This window comes from Ascaphus truei, chromosome 8, assembly GCF_040206685.1.
Source record: "Ascaphus truei isolate aAscTru1 chromosome 8, aAscTru1.hap1, whole genome shotgun sequence".
Lineage (NCBI taxonomy): Eukaryota > Metazoa > Chordata > Amphibia > Anura > Ascaphidae > Ascaphus > Ascaphus truei.
Genome location: NC_134490.1, coordinates 23,431,478 through 23,453,989, shown reverse-complemented (window position 1 = coordinate 23,453,989; position 22,512 = coordinate 23,431,478). Strand labels below are relative to the sequence as shown.

General features: G+C 42.5%; 1 protein-coding gene across 11 annotated transcripts in view; it reads right to left on the bottom strand.

Annotated features, from left to right (window-relative positions):
• Window positions 1-285: 285 nt before the first annotated feature.
• Window positions 286-22,512, bottom strand: part of FAM149B1 (family with sequence similarity 149 member B1) — a 43,308-nt gene continuing 21,081 nt past the window's right edge. For 8 of the 11 annotated variants that reach the window (XM_075610802.1, XM_075610810.1, XM_075610804.1 and 5 more), the window contains exons 9-17: window positions 21,866-21,999; window positions 20,821-20,874; window positions 17,799-17,911; window positions 16,646-16,864; window positions 15,296-15,416; window positions 11,695-11,820; window positions 10,851-10,932; window positions 4,716-4,841; window positions 578-3,340 (exon numbers count right to left, since the gene is read on the bottom strand). In XM_075610802.1, coding sequence (XP_075466917.1) covers window positions 3,267-3,340; window positions 4,716-4,841; window positions 10,851-10,932; window positions 11,695-11,820; window positions 15,296-15,416; window positions 16,646-16,864; window positions 17,799-17,911; window positions 20,821-20,874; window positions 21,866-21,999 — 1,049 coding nt within the window. In that variant the 3' untranslated portion in view covers window positions 578-3,266. The other 3 variants (XM_075610809.1, XM_075610812.1, XM_075610813.1) reach the window with 3 other exon arrangements.

The following is a 22,512-nucleotide window of genomic DNA, read 5'->3' as shown; positions in this document are numbered from 1 at the left end:
AGAAGATCAGGAGTGCACACAAGTCCAGGTGTATATAAAAATGAGAACACGTGCAATAATGTTTTTCAAAATAAGTGAATTGTTAAAATACTTTGCTCACGCATATTCCGTGAGTAATAACAGCAGTGCAGTTGTGTGGAGTAACCAACTCGTGTATACATTTGTGATAACGTCCGTCAGTCAGATACATGTGTGTGGAGGAGCAAGGGGAGGGCATTCCCACATGAAAATAGAGAGGACACAAAAATAGTGCAGGTTGCTTTATAACAAATTCAATGAAAAAAAAAAAAGATTAATACATTCACAAGCAAGGTGTGTTTAACAGGCAGTGAGACCACCCAGGGTCAGGACCGGAGAAAAGACAGCACCCTATCTTTCACTGGGGATCCACTTGCGGTGGCAGTCCACAGGGGAAGAAGGTAATGTCCAGGGAAGGAAGAACCAAATCTTGGCCAGAAATTCTCCAATTAGTCTCCAACATAAAGACTCCAGGTAGTCCTCGGGCAGTCTGTGTTGCTCACCCTATGTGTTTCGCTCCACTAGAGCTTCCTCGGGTTAAATCTCCCCTTAAAATAATCATAATGTGGTTTATTGACTGACAATAATGCTCTCCAGATTTGTAACAAAGCTGTTAATTTTCCTTATTTTCCTTTAGCATAGCTTATGATGCCTTTGTAATTTAGGTAGGAAATAGTTTTATATATTTGGTTCTGCTCCTTTAGTTCACTATGATGCTTCTGCTTGTGTACTCACTAAACCCAAATGTTCTGGAACTTAAAGAGGGTATTGTTTTCTTTTTAAGACCACTGTAGTTTGGGACTCTATATTTTTATCCTGTCATATTTTCACACACCTCTTCTCTCCCCACATGCAATTAAACACTTGCTGGTTGCCAGACGTAATGGGTTTTGACAGGAATTTGCTTTCACGTGGCACCACTTTATTGATTTAATACCTGTAAAAATATCTGTCAAATTATCACATGAAAATACAACTGAATATATCATTTACGAAATTATGTGTTCGGAGCACGTTTTGTTAGACCACAAAAAAGATAAACAATTGATGCAGATGGGAAACCATTTTTATGGACAACTTTTCATGAACCATATAGAGACGCATATAAAACGTTAGCATGTTTTATTTAATCTTTACTCTCATATACAAATATGTACAATGTAAACTTCACAAAACAACAATTGGTCTTGGGTTAGATACCGAAAGAAGAAAACTCGAGACAAAACTGTTAGGAGACCAATAACCAGAGAGCAAATGCATATGTAAAATTGTCTTCATTTATTTGATTTATTTTTGTTTTAACTGCAGTTTGTTTTTAATCGAATTTAAAATATTTGTCAATTGCAATTGAATTTGGAACAATAATTTTCAATCCTTTATGCAGGTAAAAATTTGGGCCACAAGATCTATTGACTGCATATTTAACATGAGAAACCATTGTGTCTCTGAATTATATTGATCACATGAAACAGACCAGATCTAGTGTAAAAAAAAAAAAAAAACAATTGCCAAATATGCCATTTCTCTGACACTGTCAGAACATGTCAAAGTGTTTGTTATTTCAGATATGCTCTGCTATGTTATTTATTCCTCTGGTGTCCTAGAGATCAATCTACTGATAAATACTAGGTAAACAATAGTCCATATAATGCTTTCCTGAGTACCATCTTTATTACCCCTATGGGTAAAGAAGTCTATAGCATGGCTTGGGGTGATATGTGAGATCAAGAAATGACAGGCACTAGATTTGCATTTAATATAAATTGGTGCATATATGATCTATTAGTTCTTACTTTATCAAAAGAGTGGGCATAGTACTCACAATTTTTTTTAATTGGCGGGTTCTTTGATAAAAGCAGGTTCTCCATAGATTTTTTTTTTTTGTTACAAAAATATTGAACCTTCATTTGACTTGTTTTTATTAAATACATCAAGAAATAACAATCTACAGTTTGTTTATGTAATTTTACATGAATTGTCTTGTATACCAAGTTGTCGTAAATACCAAGTCCTACCGCTCATGAGTAAGATGTATAATTTCAGTTAGCTTCATGTATAATTGTTTATCATGAAGTATTTGGGCATCACTTGAAGATTCAAAATTCAGTCAAAAGGGATTTTAGCAAATACTTGGCTGCACAAAAGAATATTTCATGGTGTATGGGCTCTACTTGCGTATTGCTCTAATTGAGAAGTGATGAACCCCAATCCTCAAGGGCCAACAACAGGTCAGGTTTTAAGGCTATCCCTATTTCAGCACAGGTGGCTTAATCTGTGGCTCAGTTAACGACACAGCCACTGGTGCTGAAGCAGGGATATCCTTAAAACCTGACCTATTGGTGGCCCTTGATGACGAGTTAGCCACCCCTGATCTAATTGGATTTACAGTAGCTGCAAAGATCAACCAATCTGTCTTCACAACAGAATGAAAAGGAGAGAACAATTGGCAAGAATTGTGAAGTGATAAAAGAAAGCAAATAGAAAGGAGAGCATAATATGAAATTATTACAAATGATAGGAAAATCAATTACAACAATGTATTCACTTGTATTTACCTAATGTGGACAGTGTAGGACCTACATTGTGGTGGGTGGGTGTCTACTTTACAGGAATTCATGGTAGCCCCTTCAGCTCTTGGGTCCCTATCCTATTCTGGAGCCATGCCAATAATATATTTTCATGCCACAATGAAGGTTGGTAACCGTAACTATATTAGCATATATTTAGCAGCCACTGATTATTAAACCATTTACAACAAAAAAAAACACATTTATAGGAGGTAGCTATGAAGTACAGAAGAGGTACACATCGTCGTAGAATGTAATGTTCGATTATAACTGCAATACATGGTTTCTGTGCTTTTGTGCAGTTTGGCTGATGAAGGTACCTTGGAAAGGTTGATGCTCTATAACATGGGTGTTCAACTCCAGTCCTCAAGATCGCCCCAACATGTCAGGTTTTACGTATATCCCAGCTTCAGCACAGTTACTGTTTGAGTAACTTGTGCTGAAGCTGGGATATCCTTAACCCGAGCTGTTGGGGGGGGGGGGGGGGGTGCTGAGGACTAGAGTTGAGCACCACTGCGCTAAAATATTTGGCATCTGCTGTATTTGTATCTTTAAAGAACTAGTACAAAAAATATAATTCTGGCGTTACAAAGAGTTCTATATACACTATACTGTATGTACATATTCCCATTTGAAGCAGCTTCCATTCAAGTTGAAATTCACTCACTGATTCGGAAGGTGCTAAAATCCTTGTTTACTTCTCGTTAGGGATCCTCCCCGACTATGAGATTTTGGTGACAAATGCAATGGGACACCTGGGCAACAGAAAGATAGAGATGGAAAGAAAGTATTTAGAAGGTTGAATGTAAAAGAAATTGACTATTTCCCCAATCTTATTAATGGCAATGCCACCAGCAAACAACAATTCTGCTTCAATTACAGTTTTCCCAGAATCCCTTGAGTAAGATTAGAGCCTAACAAAAGAGATGCTATTAGCCCCATTAAATTACAACACAATGGGGCTTAATCAAAATCGTAAATTCGCTGCTACCGCACAGAATTCCATTGACTTGAATTGGACTTTCTGTACTGTGCCGCCAAAATCGGCACTATCACACTTTATTGAATACGTTCCAATGTCTATCCATGTACACAATATTAAAATGTAAAAAAAAAACAGAAGAAAATAAGTACATTATGTAACATGTATTGTATTGTATGTCTTTATTTATATAGCGCCATTAATGTACATAGCGCTTCACAGTAGTAATACATGTGGTAATCAAATAAATAACAGATAATATAAATAATAGATCATGGGAATAAGTGCTTCAGACATAAATGTAACATTAAGGAAGAGGAGTCCCTGCTCCGAGGAGCTTACAGTCTAGTAACATCTTGTTTACACTAAATACATGAAGGTTGTGAGCATTAAACAAAAGAGTTCTTCAAAAAAAAAAAAAAAGGTTGGACATCTTTTTAGAAAGGAAAGGTATTTAGAGATATACCAAATCAGTAAACATGGGAAGGATGTTGATCTAAGGAGAAATCTGATTGCCATTATTTGGAGTCGGGAAGGAATTTTATTTCCCCCCTATGAGACATCATTGGATGAGGTTTCACTTGTTTTTTTTTTGTTTGCCTTCCTCTGGATGAAACAAACTGTATATGCAAATATAGGATAAAGCAGGGGTGCGCAAACTGGGGGGCGCGAGATTCTCTGCGGGGGGGGGGGGGGGTGCAGGGTTTACAGAGGCCGCATGCGCAACCATAGGCATTTAAATTAAATGCCGGGGAAGTGGTGAAGGCCTCTGTAAACGTCACTTACCTTTGCTCAACCGGCTTCTGGAGATGCATTGCCAGGGTAACGTGATGCCCAGAGTGCCGGAGCCAAGGCAAGGTGGGGTGGAGGGGCGCCAAGAGGGGGACAACTGGCAGAGGGGCAATGGGATAAAGTATCTGTCGTCTGAAATTAGCATAGGTTGAACTTGATGGACATATGTCTTTTCTCAACCTCATCTACTATGTAAGAGGCATCTGTAAATAAGAACTCTGATATGATGGTTGGTGCTTGAGCTATTAAAAAATACTAATAACATGCACATGCAAATTCTGCACAAATAGTAGATTTGGGGATTCACAGTGCTCTGATGTAGTAAATCCTACTTTCCCAGACTTACTATTACTCACCTGATGTGTGGTACTCCTGGTCCTCTTCGTTTTCATTGGGTGGATGACCCAGTTGATGAACTAAGCTGGTGTAAGACGAGCTGGCTATTCCCAAACTGATGCCAGTCACACCAATGCGGGTGGAATCTGCAAGTGGAAGACCATTGAAAACAGGATTATTATGGTGCAGTAAATGTAATTGGATTCCATATGTGATCCAGTAAATGCAGTGTTTGTCCATGTCATTATGAAAGCGAGTTGGCCTCGGTAGGAACGGAGCTTGGAGCCCTGCCATTGAAATCTGTTAATTCTCTCCACAAAAGGTTTGCGGCTGCAGTAAGGCCACTGCTCTGTTATAAAAGACTAGTAGATCCTCACATTCAGTGGCAATAACAGAGCCTAATGGGCTCATTCTATAGCAGGAGAAGCTGATTGGCCGTTTTCTGACCAAATTTCACATTGAATTCACTGGGGAATTTCCCTGAAAACGGCCACTTTGACCGAAATAAAATAAGCCTGTAAGACTATTGTCCTATCCTTTGCCCAAGCACCAGGATACTTTATTTCTATGCTATTGTAATGTATGCAGTAGGCACTGCTTATTCTGACCTCCATTCAGTTTCACATGACCCTCTGATAATAAGACAACTATTGACATCATACCTGTACCTTGTATTCGGTTACAGCGAGAAACATCTCTCCACTTATGTACTAATGCCATCTTAAAATGTGTTTCCATGAAATAATTGCATCAGCATGTGAGTCGGACAACCTGCTCATTTTAAGTAGTTTGGAGGCTGAAAAACTGTTAAGATTTTGCTAAACGTGGCCGCTGAATGTACAACTTGCACCTTGATCACTATACTCATACACAACATCAATATTTCTAATATCAATACAACAACTCGCTGCATTTAGTCATGCTTTTCTTACTCAACCCCTTCACTACCAAAAGGACCTTCCAGGAGCGAAGAGGTTAAAATATCAAGCAATGTTAGCAAAAAGGGGTCCCTTCTGATAAGGGAGTAATTTACAGAAACGATGTGTAAGGGATCGCCAATGAAGAGTTTGACACTGCTTTCAATCACACATTATATAAGTTATGGTGGGTAAAAAAAAGTAACAAAGGTCCTGGTTTTCAGATAATGATGGGTGTGGGGGCCTGTTGCACCGAAACGGATGCTGTTATGACTTCTTTAAGTTATTAAATGACACTTTGTGTTACTTTTTGATTGCTTCATGTTTTTTGGTGTGCTTGACTACTTTTTTTCATGCCATTATATCTCCTGAACTGAGTTTTTGCTGTCTTCGCACCCAGCTGTTGTTTCCCTTTGGATTTTTCAGACCCCATGTAAGGGCATCCCAAGTTGCTATACCTGATTCTTCTATTTTTTTTTCTTATACAGTGTACCCATAGAAAGTATGGGGACACAGCATGGCGGGATTATGACGAGCAGGTTAGACATAAGATGCAGTGGAATGATGAACTAAACTTTGGGAACAAATATGTTGAACTGTCTTTGGGCCTAGTCACACCTGACAAGGCGGTAGGTCCCTTTACACAGGGGCCGGGTGGGTGGCCAGGGAGTCACCCACATAGCAGGGGCAAGAAGGGCGCATGCTGGGTGTTTAATGACTAGCAGAGTACACTTGGGGCAAGGTGCCAATTGGATTCAGTGTGTGGGTAGCCACACCGCCTAAAGTTGCTTCAAGCTCACAGAAAGCCATGCCCAGGGAATAGTTAACAGATTAAAAAAAACTGGGGAGGTGGAAATCTAACGTATACAGGACATACAGTAGGTCCAGGAAGGGTAACAAGTTTATGTCTCCGTAGTGGGAAAACCAAGCCTGGGTCACAAAAAGTGTGGCTGATAGGCCACTCATTCATTTACTGGACCCGGTAGCGGTTCATGGACATGCTAGGTAGTCCGCAGCTGGGAATACCACAGGAGAGTATGAATATACGATGGCTGGGGAAGCGAGGGGTGTGCTGGGGTGATTTGATACCAAGCACCATGAGAGCTTTGGAGGAGTATACAATTAAGTCCTGGGTAGTAATGATTCACCTTGGCGGGAACAATCTCGTTGCAACCAAATCGCTAGACTTAATCCTCCATATACAGGCAGACTGTGCCAGACTTAAAGCCCTATGGAACAACGCAGTCATTATTTGGTCGGAAATCATCCCATTGTTATGGAAGGGGGCCTCCAGCTGGGTGTGAATGGAGAAAACCAGGGGAAAAAAGTGAACATAGCTGTCAGTAAGTTCATCCTCTCTTGGAAAGGACAGGTATTGACACACACAAAGATCGGAGACATAATTGGCACAGGAGCGCCAGGGTGCACCTAACGGTCGAGGGTTTAGACATCTTTATCGGAAATCTCTGTTTACCGCTAAGGGCAAGAAAGAGCGCGGTTTGGGTGTTCATCCCCAGTAAGTGGCCTCCATGTGGCAAAACTGTTAGGACAGTCAGCTTAAGGGTGCCACAAAACAACAAGAACGGCAGCAGCGTGGCCTAAACAGTAACTTGTGTTGATTGGCTGAGGACCCCCTCAGCACACTTCAAACTCAATTTAATCTGTCTCGGCAAGCACCACGTGCACACTCACGGGCCGTGTGAGCGTGGCCGGACAGATTTAAATTGATTGTGCTGACCGCGCCAAGCGTGGACGCAGCCTAAGGCTTACATTAGAGGCCAATGCATTAAAGTGGCGTCATTTCGAAAGAACAATACAGATTTTTAAAAAATCAAGGAACTCACCGAAGAGTTGGCCCGCCTTGAAACATCACACAAGGCCACCCTCTCTAAGAAGTCAAAAATAGGAGTATGGCGCACAGCCAAGAAAGTGGGTCAAAGAGTAGAATTAAAAAATTACTTTATTGTGTTCATATAAAAAAACGGAGGTGTAGCAACCCTCCTTAGGAAGGGTTGCTACGCCTCCGTTTTTTAATATGGACACAATAAAGTAATTTTTTAATTCTAGTCTTTGACCCACTCTCTTGGCTGTGCGCCATACTGCTATTTTTGTCTCTTCTAATCCAATTACTGTCAGGAAGCCCAAACTGGAGGCACAGGAAAGAGGACCATCACAAATGTGCACGTATTTATATATGCAGTATGTAGTGTATCTTATATAACAATAGTGGTCCAGGGACTATCCCAACGAGGTCTTGAGGGGTGGGTTTATTCCCGCTAGCTCATACCTTCAGGGACCTTATTGTCTTTTCATGGACCTTATATATTCCTTGAGATCTTACACTCGCTGAATCTGTTCAATTATATACCACTAGCCTCATGCCCTGTGTCTCTGTTTATGTGTGATATATTGAGTGCATTTTCACGTTGATCCAGCACTTGAGCGCCTATACCACTACAAACCATTTTCTGCACCCTTGCTAACGAGACACTGACCAAAATTGCTGCAGGGAGAATTAAATTTATGTCCATCACAAAAAGCTGAGCAGGCCATGAAATGCACAGCTCCAAAATAAAGCTCACATGCTACTGGTCAGAAGACAGGAACATTACCAGAACTAACCATATACAAGCAATACGCACTAGAGGGGCACCATATCGCATGACCCGACCATAATCGTGGAAGAATTTAGAGCGTTCTACCAAAAATTATACACCGCATAGAGTCATGGGGCAGCACCTCTAATTACCACATAGGTCTTCTGTTTTTTGAAGCAATGCAGTTTTCCCAAATTAAAGTCTGAACAACTTAACCAACCAATCTCTCATGAGGAATTAGCTGGGGTGATAAAAGACTTAAAAAATATGAAGGCCCCGGGACAAGACGGCTTCCCCAACATATATTATAAAAAGTTTTCCCGTTTTCTGGTGCCACACTTAGTGGTGCTATATAACAAATTCCTGGAGGGAATGCAGATTCCTGACTCCATGTCTGAGGCCAACATAGTACTGATATTTTAAAAAAAGTCAAGGACCCCAATAATTGTTCGAGTTATCACCCTTTCTCCTTGATCAACTCCAATATTAAGATAATCTCGACAATTTTGGCTAGCCACCTCAATAAGTTTCTGACGCAATTGGTGCATCCAGACCAAGTAGGGCTTATACCCACCAGACAAGCCTCCGATAATGTCAGGCGCATAGTTGAGATTATCCCCAGAGCTAAACAGAGCAACACCCCACCGGTGCTACACTCTCCCGATGCCAAAAAGGCATTTGACGGATTAGACTGAAACTTTTTATTTCAAGTTTCATCTCTCATTGGTTTCTCCGAACAAATTGTCAACGAGTACCGTACCAATCTCCCTCGGCTAAAATCCAATGTGCCGGACAGAAGTGTAGCTCAATAACTATTTCCAGAAGCACTAGGCCAGATTGCCCTCTCTCGTCACTCCTATTTGCACTGTCCATTGAGCCCCCAGCAGTCGTCATTAGGGCAAACCCAAGCATCTTTGGTGTTAAAGAGGGTGACATAGATTACAAGATAGCATTGTTCGTGGACAATGTTAGCCTCACAATCACTAGACCCTTAACGTCTCTCCCCAACATTATCCAAGGGGTTCTCAGGGTTTAAGATCAACATGGGAGAAAAAGATCAACATCTTAAAATCACAAGCCCTAGATATTCATTTACCCTAGGAGGTTTCAAACCTCATAAAATAAAACTTTGATTTGTTTTGGCAGCCGTCCTTGCTCCCCTACCTGGGAGTGTACATGCCCAAAACATATGGCTCTATGAAAAAGGACTTGGAAACGTGGAGTAAATACTGCATTTCCTGGATAGGGAAAATGATATCTGTTAAAATGAATCTTTCCCCCCGGTAGCGGTCCCTAACAAAGTTCTGAAAGATCTCCAAACAAACATTTCCTGATTTGTATGGAGAGGGAGCGTCAAACACTGCACCTTATACAAGCCCAAAGAGTTTTGGGGGGGGGGGGGGGGGGGGGAGAAATGCATACAAATTACTATTTCGTTGGTACATGACCCCCGCTAGAATGCACGCCATCAGCAACTTAAATTCGTCAAGGTGCTTTCGTGGCTGCAGTCAGAACGGTTCCTAGTCCCACATTTGGTGGTCCTGTCCCCGTATAGTCCCATTCTGGAGGCAGATTTTTGTACTCATTAATTCCATACTGGGAACCTCGCTAAAACCGGAACCTTGAGTGATGCTAATAGGATGACCAATTGAACTCCCAAGAAGTGAAAATAAACTCATGGCTCATATTCTCCCCGCTGCAAAATGCTGTGTGGCGGCCTTCTGAAGACAAACGAGAGTGCCCAATATGAACATGGTCAAGGGCAGGATTTATCATGTTTTTACTATGGAGAGGCTGATGGCCTTTCTAAGCAACAAATGTATACAGGTTTGCGGCCCATGGACGGCGTCCAAGTGCGGGAATGGGTTTACCCCCCTTCAGAGCCCTTTTTGCTAGTGGGGAAGTTATCATGGAGAGAGACTAGAACCCTCATCAGCAGAGTAGCAGGTGGTTAAGGGTTGCAAGCAATTCAGCACTTGTCTCTCCCACATCCCTCTCCACAATAGTTTTCCTTCTCCCCCCTTTATTTTAATGTATTGTTTGTTTATTGTGTTTTCGTTTTTCTGTAATGTGTTTGTTAACTGTATTAAGGAGTAGGCAACAGGTGCATCAAAGAAAAACAAGTCCCCTTAAGGCATGATAAATTCTTCCGTTAGGACTCCTCCAATGTTGATATAAACAACAATTAAGCACCCCAATAGGGCTAAGGGACTAGTACCTGGTGCTAGCCAGCACAATAAACAGTACATAAATTCTCCCATATAATAATGCAGTGTATAAAGAAGACTCACTGTTTGCTTCCAGGCTTCTTCATTGCGGAGCGGTCCCAGCAGGTATCCTTAGCAGCATGCAGTCCACCAGACAAGGCATGCAAAAAGTGGGTAAAAAAGGCAGTGCACTGCCTTTTTTACCCACTTTCTGCATGCCTTGTTAACTGTATTAGCTTGACATGTGCACCAGGGATTGTCTCAAGTTTTTTCTGAATATGTATAACGATATCTGTTGAAGTACAGCCCCTCCTCCCCCCCCCTTATGACAATCACACCATACCCCCATACCCCCTTTTTTTTCTTCTGTACCCTTCAATAAACTAAAAATAAAAGACATTTTACAAAAATGACAACAATAAATGTGACCCTACCTGTACCAGCGAACTCTCTTCTATTTCGAGGCTGATTAGTTTGATCACCAACTACAAAGGACCGACGCAATGGAGTATCTGTCTGAAAGATACACAATATGCAAGATTAGTTATATGTTAGTTAAACTGCAGGGGTGCACAAACTTTCCCCACTGCGCTCCCCTGCCAGCTCTCCCTCCTTACCTTGTCTTCGGCATCAAATAACGTCGCGGGGTCACGTGACCCAGCGGCGTTATTTGACGCCATGTTGCCGAAGACAAGGTAAGGGAAGTTGCAGAGGCCTCACGCAATCCCCCGGCATTTAATTTAAATGCCTTGGGGAAGAGCGTGGGGCCTCTGCAACCGCTGCGCCACCCAGTTTGCACACCCCTGGGTTAAAGTGTAGAATGTTTATGACTACCTGTATTTCTCAGCAAGTCACATACACAGCAGTTCTCTTACTTGCAAAAAGATAGGGGCATAGGTGTTGGGCACCTGTAATTAGCATTATTGCAAGTGTTCGCCAGCAAATGTGATGTAGACAAATTTTCGTTTTGTGCCTGGCAATTATTTTGCAATGAATAATATATAAATAAGCCAAATCTCAGGCTAATAGGAAGCTGCAACATCATCGGCTGTGGGTTCCTATTGGATGGCTATTTAAATCCCCTTTAAAAAAACAGGAAGTAATATCAGTAACTTCACCAGTAAGTAAGTATCTCAGTAACCCAAGAGCTGAAAATAGTGCAGTTTTGGAGAAACCTCTGGTGGTAGTGGATTGCTCCTTTAAGGCTGCGAATCTCGTTATTTGGCTGGGTCTTTCTATTTCTACCAAATAAGCATTAAAAACATGCACTCAGTTTACCCAAAGCACAGGAGTTGTGTTGGGCCTGGAGCTATAGTCATGTAAGAGGGGCCTCTCCTTTGCCTGCTGATGGTAAAGCTCATTGGCCACAGCACTGCAGACACGGCTGGAGCTACAACGGGATCCCTGTAGTGAAAGGACAGAAATGTACCCACGGTTATTACTGAATAAAACCAGCACTGTGCAGGCTGTGTGAACTCAAGAGACTATAGCAGGGGTGGGCAACTCCAGTCCTCAAGGGTCCCCAACAGGTCAGGTTTTCAGGATATCCCTACTTCAGCACAGTTGGGTCAATCAGTGGCACAGTCTAAGACTGAGTCACCTGTGCTGAAGCATGAATATCCTGAATACCTGACCTGTTGGTGGCCCTTGAGGACTGGAGTTGCCCACCCCCTGGACAATAGTGCGGGTGCATTTCCACAATAGCACTACTACAGCACAAAGTCATGTTCTATCAATTTCAAAACTTAAATATCATAGATCAGGCAAATTAATCAAAATATGTCATACAGATATTGTGTTTTCATCTTAAACATATAAGAATGTGCGTGACTATAAGTATTTATCAAGGTACAATATGGGGATCCTTTATGATGTTGCAGCACAGCACTGATCCTTCGCACCCTCTTTTTATGTAGTCCAGGCCAGATAAACCAGGACTCACTTAAAGCTAGAACAAGCAAAAGAAAGTACTCCAACATACAATTTATTCTAAAAAATCCTGATGAAGGGCCACTCTGGGCCGAAATGCATTTTCCTGCTTCTATTAGAGCAGCGGTGCGCAAACTGTGGGGCGCGCAAGATTATGTAGGGGGGGGGCGCGGGCTGCTTGCAGGGAAACCTGGGGGCGGGCAGAGCTGTGCACGGGCGGCCAGAAGCTCCGTGCTGCTGCTTCTATGTGTCTGTGTCTTGCAGAGGGGGCGGGGCTTCTCTCTGCACACAGACAGCCCCTCCTTCTCTTCCTGTCTGCTTCCCGCACTAGTTTTCAGCAGCATGGGGGTTGGGGGATCGGAGCATGCCGCCCCCCCAGATGAAAGTGTGTGTATTGCGTTTGTGTGTGTGTGTGTGTATTGAGTTTGTGTGTGTGTGTGGGGGGGGGATTGTGTGTGTGTGTGGGTGGGGATTGTGTGTGTGGGGGGGGATTGAGTGTGTGTGTGTGTGGTGGTTTGAGTGTGTGGGGATTGAGTGTGTGTGTGTGGGGGTGGTGTGTGTGTGTGGGGGTGTGTGTGGGTGGGGGATTGAGTGTGTGGGGATTGAGTGTGTGTGTAAGGGGGGTTGTGTGTGTGGGGGGGATTGAGTTTGTGTGTGGGAGGATTGAGTTTGTGTGTGGGGGGATTGAGTTTGTGTGTGGGGGGGGTTGAGTGTGTGTGTGGGTGGGGATTGTGTGTGTGGGGGGGGATTGAGTGTGTGTGTTTGTGGTGATTTGAGTGTGTGGGGATTGAGTGTGTGTGTGTGGGGGTGGTGTGTGTGTGTGTGTGGGGGTGTGTGTGGGTGGGGGATTGAGTGTGTGGGGATTGAGTGTGTGTGTAAGGGGGGTTGTGTGTGTGGGGGGGGATTGTGTGTGTGTGTGTGTGTGGGGGGGGATTGAGTGTGTTTGTGGGGGGGATTGAGTGTGTGTGTGGGGTGGGATTGTGTGTGTGTGTGTGTGGGAGGGGGGATTGAGTGTGTGTGGGGATTGAATGTGTGTGTGTGTGTGGGGGGGGGGGGGGTTGTGTGTGTGTGGGGGGGATTGTGTGTGTGTGTGTGTGGGGATTGAGTGTGTGTGTGGGGATTGAGTGTGTGAGTGTGTGGGGGGGGGATTGAGTGTGTGTGTTGGGGGGATTGAGTGTGTGTGTGGGGGGGATTGAGTGTGTGTGTGGGGGGGATTGAGTGTGTGTGTGTGGGGATTGAGTGTGTGAGTATGTGGGGATTGAGTGTGTGGTGTGTGTGTGGGGGGGTGGAATTGAGTGTGTGTGTGTGTGTGTGGTGATTGAGTGAGTGTGTGTGTGGTGATTGATTGAGTGTATGTGGTGAGTGTGTATGTGGTGATTGATTGATTGATTGAGAGAGTGTGTGTTGTAATGCAGTGGTGCGCAAACTGGGGGGGCAATGAGGCGCAAGATTATTTAGGGGGGCGCAGGCGGCGTGCGACGAAAACTGGGTGCGCGGGACGGCAGACGCTGTGCGCAAGGGGCGGCCAAGAAGATGTGCACGGGCGGGCAGCAGAAGGTGTGTGTGGGTGGCTGAACAGGATAGTGCAGGTGGCGGCAACGTGATGGTGTGTGAGCGCACGCGCAGGGGCTTTGGAGGTACGGGTAGGAGCACGCCCGAGCACGGTGAAGTCAAACGCCCCTCCTTCGGTGTCTGCCCTGCAATAGCGCTGTGTTCCTGCTCTCCTCCGCTGGCAACCTGCTTCGCTGCGATCCTCTGCAAGTGAAAGAGTAGGCTGCCACTATATCAATCATACTATGAATGTACAGAAATAATTTTAAAAAAAAGTGAAAACACAACATTGAAAACGGGAAAAAATAAATAATACATAATACTGTAGGTAGGAGTTTGGATGACAATGGGGATAGCAAGACAAAAAGCATGGAGGGGAAGGAAGAAAAAAAAGGGGGGGGAGAGGGAAGGGAGGTAGCAAAGAGGTGGATGAATGCCCCTCCAAAAGATTGCCTTTGTGCACGTACGCTCTCCCAAGTTTGGCGCTTGGGGAGACAAATAAAATTGACTTTGATGTGCGCTCAGCAGCAGTCAATACACACACACAGACACACACAGACACACACAGACACACACAGACACACACACAAATAGCTCCGATCCACGCTTGCAAAATTATGCAGGACACCCTGTGCTCATGCTTGGAGAGTTGGTGATGTCACCGCTCTCAGCGGCAGCGTGGACGCAGCCTAATTTTGCAAGCACGAGCTATTGAAATATGTAAGTATTTAAACATATTTGAATTTATATTGTATACCGTTTAATAAAGGGGTTTTTTTTTTTTCATGTGATTTTGATTACATCAGGCAGGGGGGGCCCGAGAAATTTTATGGATGAAAAGGGGGACTCGGCATAAAAAGTTTGCTCCCCCTGTATTAGAGGATGCACATGTTGCTCCATATAGTTATTATTAAATGATTAAGAAAGTTTTATTAACTTGGAGGCTAATGTATTCATTCTGAATACTGCATTGGAATGTTTCTGTTTGTTCAAATGTTGAGGCACACAGGGAGGTTGTGTCCAACTCCGTGCGACCCGGATCGAGGATTGCAAGTGCAGTCTTTAGTTTTCCCTCCTCCTTTACTCAAAGGTAGACACAGTATTGGCAACCTAGCTAGCTCCATGTCATTGCAAGATTTTCATCCTGCCCATGTTTTCCAAATCTGACCCTACTGCATTCTAGATCTCCAAGGTTCTAGATTTCTGTAGAAAACAGAGGGCAGGAGAACAAGGACTTCACCAAAATCTTTAGATGACGTAGAGTTAGATTCTAGTACATACAGATGCCTTCTTACTATACCAGACTGAAGAGGACATTTTGCACGGTTTAGTACATCAGAACATAAGAATTGTATTTTATGAATTAGCAGACTTTAATAAATATGGCCCTAGACTTTACCGTTTGTCTTTGTGACCCAGGGATGTTGTGATGATCCAGGTCAGTAGTACCGATCGGAGGCAGAAGATTATTTCGATTGAATGATTCTGGAGAGTTTGACAGCTGGTCATTCACAGTCTGACTGTCAGTTCAAATCACCACCAAAGAACAAAGGACATGACTCGTTTTCATCATAATGCAATGCAACAACAAGCCATACTTTAAAATGTTACGGTTCAAACAAAAGAACATTCTGTGTTGCCCATTTATGACGATTTAATGATATTTAAAGATTCTGTAGATGAAAAAAAAACCTCATGAATATTACAAAATTAATATTTGTGGTAAACATGCTTGTCTGCCATTTATTTATGTATCACTTTAGCCAGCTGATGAATATAATGTATACTACTAATATGGAATTCAGCTAAATAGTGTGCAGAAATTAGCAAACGGAATGTGCAGCAATTGCTAGTCCACCACTGTGGTGTAAAACAAAATAACCAAATACATTATCTATGGCGAGGAGACCGCACAGCATAAAAAACCTGGAATAAGAGAACGTTAAGAGTGGATATCCCTGAAACCAATAGTGGGAGTATGTCTGATCGCTAAAATGTTCTGTAGGCGTAGTAAGTGCCAGGCTGTTGTACCTGTTTTGTCCAATGAAACATTTTATTCAGAAGCTGTTATTGTATCTTTACGTGAAAGTTCTTTATAGATGTTACATCCATTAATAATCTTTTAAAGCGAGAGTAGCAGTTACAGTCATTTCTAGAATTAGCTTCTGTATGATGGAGCAATACCTCATTTTTATGGACTTGTGTATACCTCTCAATCAAAGAACTATTAATCAAATACGATTTAAAACATTGGTGCTGTATAACTTTGTTTCTAATCTTTATAGATGGTCTTATATCTCCACTTTTAAAATCATATAATCTTTTATAAAACAATCTATGAAGAAAAATAGTTAATATCTTTATTTGAAAATTACTTTAGTAATTAGTAAGCAAAGAAGCCGTGTTCGTCCTTTCTTCCATGTAGTAACAAAGGAGGGAGAGGGAGTAGGGGGTATGAAACCTTTTATTGGACCATCAAGTAGTTGATATGTTTCGAACCTGTCGGGGTCCTTCATCAGGTATGGCATCTTCCGATGAAGGACCCAAGAGGTTCAAAAACTTGTAACATATCAATCAATGATCCAATAAAAGGTAGTATACCTCCTACTTGACTACTTTAGTAATAATTATTGTCTTGCTTTCAACTTCTCTACTGGCCATGGAAAACAAAAAGGAAGTCATATTCCATTAACTTAAAAACCACAATTCTTCTGGTTATAACAAATGAAAAGTTTTTTTTTAAACGTACAGTCGCGTTCCCCTGATGACTTCTTCCATTTTTGGTGTCCCGGACCTGGAAGGATCGTTATTGAGGGGATGTAAGGTGCGAGGTGTTTTACGCTTTCTTGCAGACGGAACATTATGAGACAGTGATGATGTACTGTGTTCTAACGAGCGGCCGGGCCATAGTCTGCCAGAGATCAGGGCGGCCGATGTGGGTCTCAAAGAGGACTTGTCATCGGGATCTCTAGAAGTCATTAAAAATCACAAATACATACAAGAGCAATGAGAAACAAGAGCAAGGAACCGGACCAATACTCATTAAACCAATGACAGGGCCAATACTCTGCATTAAAAGCAAGTTACTTTCTTTTTAGGTATAGCTCCAATATGTTTACAAAATATATTCTCAAACAGTACTAAAGAGAAGCAAAAAACTAACATTGAGAGAGTGTATTCTCCGTGGGTCTCAGGAGTCAGACATCTGTGTTTGGTAATGTAATTTAGCACACTCCATAGCTGAAGTACATTGAAATGAATGACTAATCTTTCTTCTTCTGAAGCAGTCTAAACCTGTCCATCTCCCCCCAAGCAGGTCTATGTATAGTCTATGTCTATACAGCATGTGTATTTTGAAACATTTACATACAGAGCTTTAAACACGTGTAGGCTACCTTCAATGTATTCTGATACAGACAATGGAAGCAGCAAATGTACTGGTGAAACCGCAGAAGTAACTGCATGGAAAGGTGTATTTAGACATACATTTTATGCAAAGAAAAACTAAAGTGCATAACAGGCCTATTGAGGACAGAGTGTAACTTTCAATGTTGTCATGACAGGAGAGACCCAGTATGGGCAACTTAGTCATGATACAGTAGGTACATGTTTTTTTATGCATAAGGAGATTTCTGTATTGGCACAATGCTCACCATAAGCAAGACACATTCAGCTATTTTCAGCAGCTTCCACATGGTTGAATGCTAAACCGCACGTTAATTGTGCAGTGTAAAGTTAATTGATAAAGTTATGTATTTTAAAGCATCATTTTTATTCCATTAACACAGCTGGGAACTGGGTCAGGTCATACTAACGCCTAGTTGCAGGATAGTTACTGTACAATGTTAAGTAGTGAAGAGGTTAATTAACACTGCTGTAGTAATCATTATTACCACACTTACAGAAACTTTTCCATCAGATGCTGGTTCCTCTGCTGTAATGGCATTCCATGAATCACCATTAAGTCATTCAGATTCCGCTGAGTGCTAATGCTGCCTCCTTGAGAACGATGTGTCTGTAAAAGGTTGACAATGTAATGATAACACATTAGTCTTCCAAACTTTTTCACCTGACCTTGCCCATGGGCACATGGAATCACTGTTGTGTTATGAAGTCCTATTCTCAACTTTTTACTTTCAGGACCGATTTCAGAATGAAGTTCACCAGTATGAATTTCTCTTCCAGCCTATTGCTCATATGTTTGTCAACTGTCCCTAAATATCATGGACTCCTGTCACAATCAGGGCCGGCTTGTAGTTTTGTGGGGCTCGGTGCAGGAGCATTCACGGGGCCTCTTACCTGGTCCAGCACGGCATGTCCTCCGCAGACGACGCGGTGTCATGACTTCACTGCGTCACGTAACATCACAGCGCCATGCGGTGTCACGTGTTCATGGCAACGTGGCGCCATGTGAAGTTCATTGTCATGGATGCCGCTGGACAGGAAAGAGACAGATACAGAGGCTCCGCGATCTTCCCCGGCAATCAGTTTTATTGCTGTGGGGAAGAGCGCGGGGCCACTGTAACCAGGGGGCCTGGTGCGTTGGCACCGACATCAAGCTGGCCCTGCCACAATTAACCCGTTTTCTCTGGCATAGCAGTAGAAAAAAGGTAGGGAAGACATGGAGACGCTGATAGAGGAATGAAATAGTAACACTTAGAGGCATTGGGGGTTGAGGGGGTGAGGGCAAGTCAAACAGAACCAATGACACTGACACAAGCTGTTTTTTTCAATGTAGCTGTGCCAGGTGGTCATATAGTTTGGTCTTCAAGTGTTTGATGTTGCCCAAAGCTATGCATAAGCAGTGTAGTATAGTTGTCAATGAACCAAGGAATTTGTATGCAGCACACAATACTCAAGCAGAATTTATGGTAGAATAATCATTTACTAGAACAGTGTGGGACAAAAAAGACAGCAATAACATTTCAGGGCTGCAGCCCTTTCGTCAGAACAAACCCAGTACGTTAGCATAACTTGTGCTCGAGTATTGTGTGCTGCATACAAATTCCTTGTTTCATGACTTTGCTGCGTCACATAACATCACAGCGCCTCACATAGCGCTTCACAACAGTAATATACACGACCATGATATAAATAACACATAAAGGGGAGAAGTGCTTCAGACATAAAAGTAGCATTTAGGAAAAGGAGTCCCTGCTCCACAGAGCTTACAATCTAATTTGTTGGTAGGAAGAACGTACAGAGACAGTAGGAGGGCAGTAGCCACAGAGCTACTCGTATGATTCCTTAAGCAGGTGTGTTTTGAGGTGGGTCTTAAATGTGCTAGTCGGATATTGAGGGGAAGGGCATTCCAGAGGTGTGGGGCAGTCAGTGAGGAGGGTTTAAGCCGGGGGAGAGGGCTTTAGATATCAAGGGGGTAGAGAGAAGACATCCTTGAGCAGAACGCAAGAGTCGGGATGGTGCATAGCGAGAAATTAGGGCTGAGATGTAAGGAGGGGCGGAAGAGTGTAAAGCTTTAAAAGTGAGGAGGAGAATTGAGTGTGTGATACGGAATTTGATAGGAAGCCAGGTGAGTGATTTCAGCAGGGGAGATGCCGAGACAGATTTCGGAAATAGTAGAGTGACTCTGGCAGCAGCATTTAGGATAGATTGTAGGGGAGACAGGTGAGAGACAGGAAGGCCGGACAGCAGGCGGTTACAGTAGTCGAGACAGGAGAGAATGAGGGTCTGTGTCAGAGTTTTTGCAGTCGAGCAACAGAGGAAAGGGGGTATCTTGGTTAAATTGTAATTTCGGAACATTGTTATTCTCATTTGAAGTGCATTATCATTTATGCTTTTGGGCATGTTAACCTCATGTTATATAGCTAAGAAGATCAGGCTATAAAACCAACATTTGGGAGCCTCTGATGCATGGCATGCATTATTACAATCTGCAACAAGTACAAGTCGTGATACAGGAATGGGACATTTGGTCCATTTCACCACGACCAAATGACCGCCAGCGTTCGGCCCCAGACACACCCTCCGCCACAGCCAATCCGTCGTTGGAACCTCCACCACCGGCCGCTTCTATAATAGTTACGTTTTTAGTGCTTAGGGGTTTAACTTTAGACGTTTTAGTGGTTAGGGTAGGGCACAGGTTATCAACTCCAGACCTCAAGAAACCCCAACAGGTCAGGTTTTCAGAATATCCCTGCTTTGGCATAGGTAGCTCAATCAGTGGCTCAGTCAAAGACCGAGTTGAGAACTTCTGCGGTAGGAGGCTCGTTTTAGGGGTTTTTAGTGGTTAGGGTAGGGGATTAAGGAGTTAAAGTTATTAGTGTAGGGAGTAGCGTTAGTATGAGGGGTTAACATTAGGTTGTTTTGGGGTAAGGATTATGGTTAGGAACCTATCTTAGCGGTGAAGCGGATGGCGGTAGAATGTCCGGGTGGCGAGATGAGTTGCGGCCAAGCGCTGGCGGTCATTTGGTCATGGTGAAATGGCCGCGGCCAAATGTACTAGACCGTGGTGGTAGACGCTCTTCTGGCTCTTAACTCTATCACTATTTAACAGAAAAAAATAAAACACAATATTGATTTATTTATTAGCTATATTGCACTAAGTTATGTGAAACTAAAATGAAATGTAGAGGACGGATAGGATATTGTTATAGATCAATGTTCAGATATACACATACTTGCAAAAAAAATTATAATGGTGGTACAGAACGTTTTGTTCATCTATTATGGATGAACGGACCAAAATAAAGGTTGAAAACTCTTGTCCTACAGAAAGGATGGCCAACTGCAGTACTCAAGCGCCACCAACAGGTTAGCTTTTCAGGATATCCCTGCTTCAGCACAGGTGGCTCAGTCAAAGACCTGTTGGTGGCCCTTGAGGACTGGAGTTGGCCACTCCTGTTCTACAGGATAATATTGAATGAACTGAATATGTATTACACGGTGTATTTCCAGCATACGTACGTGAGAGGGTTGTCCATGCTTTTTGTCTTTGGTGCTGCGGTTACGTTTTGAACACTAGCGTGTTTAAAGAAACCAAAAGCAGGGACAGAAGGTTTAAGAAAGCAAAGAAGAAAGGAACAGGAGTTACAGAGACTGTAGCCAGAAACAGAATTTATAGCAAAAAAGAAGAAGATTGTGGATAAGAAATATATATATTATCATTGTTTTGTAGTAATAACTCTCAGTTCCCAACAAGCCAGCATAAAGTATTTCCTAATTCATATTTTGCAGCTTATGGATAATACATTACAAAGTTCACCATGGGTATCTTTCAGTTTGTTTATTTTTTAAAGGTGTAGCAACTTTAAATGAAGGTTACTTACGGAGCTCATTGGTTTTGAAATGCTAGAATGTAAAATTATCAAGCCCACAAATGTTAAGCTACAAGAACCTATGTTGGATGACACCTTTAAAGCGGCAGTTCAGTCTTTTTTTTTTTTTTAATTTATTTTTTTACTTCAATAGTTTTATGTGTGCAATCTCTAATTACCTAAAGAACTATATAGCTGCCAGTCAATTCGTTCTCCATGTATTGATAGGCAAAATTTGGTGACATAATTAGAGCTGGCATATGTTTTTATTTGCTTCTGTCAGTCAGTGGAAGCTCATGAATATTCATGAGCACTCCTGCACTGACATGTGCTAGAGGGAGGGCAGGGCTGACAAAGGGGTGTGCCAGGGCTTGTGACAGGACATGAAGGGGCAGTGCCTTAGCAAATGGCTGTTAAAATAGAATACAAGAAAATTGGTCTTTCAAATTTGTTTTTTTTAAAACAGAAAATGCTAAAAGTATTTTTTCTTACTACAGAACTGATTTATTAAAAAAAACACACATGCAGGATATTGACTGAACTGCAGCTTTAAAGGGCAAGTGATCAATGACAATCTTGACCTATAGCTGCGACTGCAATTTTACAGATAGAAGGGTTGTCCTAAGCATCTTTCGGTAGAAGACCAAACGTGTCCATATTTAATCATAAAGAATTACAAGGGTAGCTCTCCTTACCAGGTATGGGGAGACGGCAGGAATTTTGGAATGGGTAACGGGAGGCAGCACCAATGGAAGACGCTGAAGTGGTGCATATGGATTAGGAGATTCCACTTTGGTTGTCTTAATAGCTATGTCGTGTCTGTCATCATCTAAAACACATGAAGAGACGTGTGTGAAGAGACGTGTGTGAAGGACAGCCTGCATCATTTATGTTTGACCCTCCCCTAATATTATTACAGGTAAGCATCTCTCAAGTAAAATCAAGCAAATGCAATCATTCCAAATGCACCGGGCAGGCGCCCTGTAAGTAGCTTACATTAAAACAAAAATACATCTTAAATTGGTGCACAGGAGAATGGAATCTGAATTGTTGATGTTCAATATCAAAATGCCACTCTCTTGAAGTTGCTCTTTTTCTCTTACTTCTTTATCACGCACGCAACGGTTTACAGATATTTGTTCCTACCTTATCCTACCTTTCAAGGAGAAAAAAGCGGCGCACTGCAGAAAATGCACAGCCAGGCGTAGGGAGCAATACAAATATGATTTATTTGCCCAATGCCAGTGAGTAAAAGAAGGACAAAAATTCCTCTTACGCGTTTCGCACCGACACTGGCGCTTTGTTTTACCTTTCAACCTGAGACACTGCTGTCATATGTGGT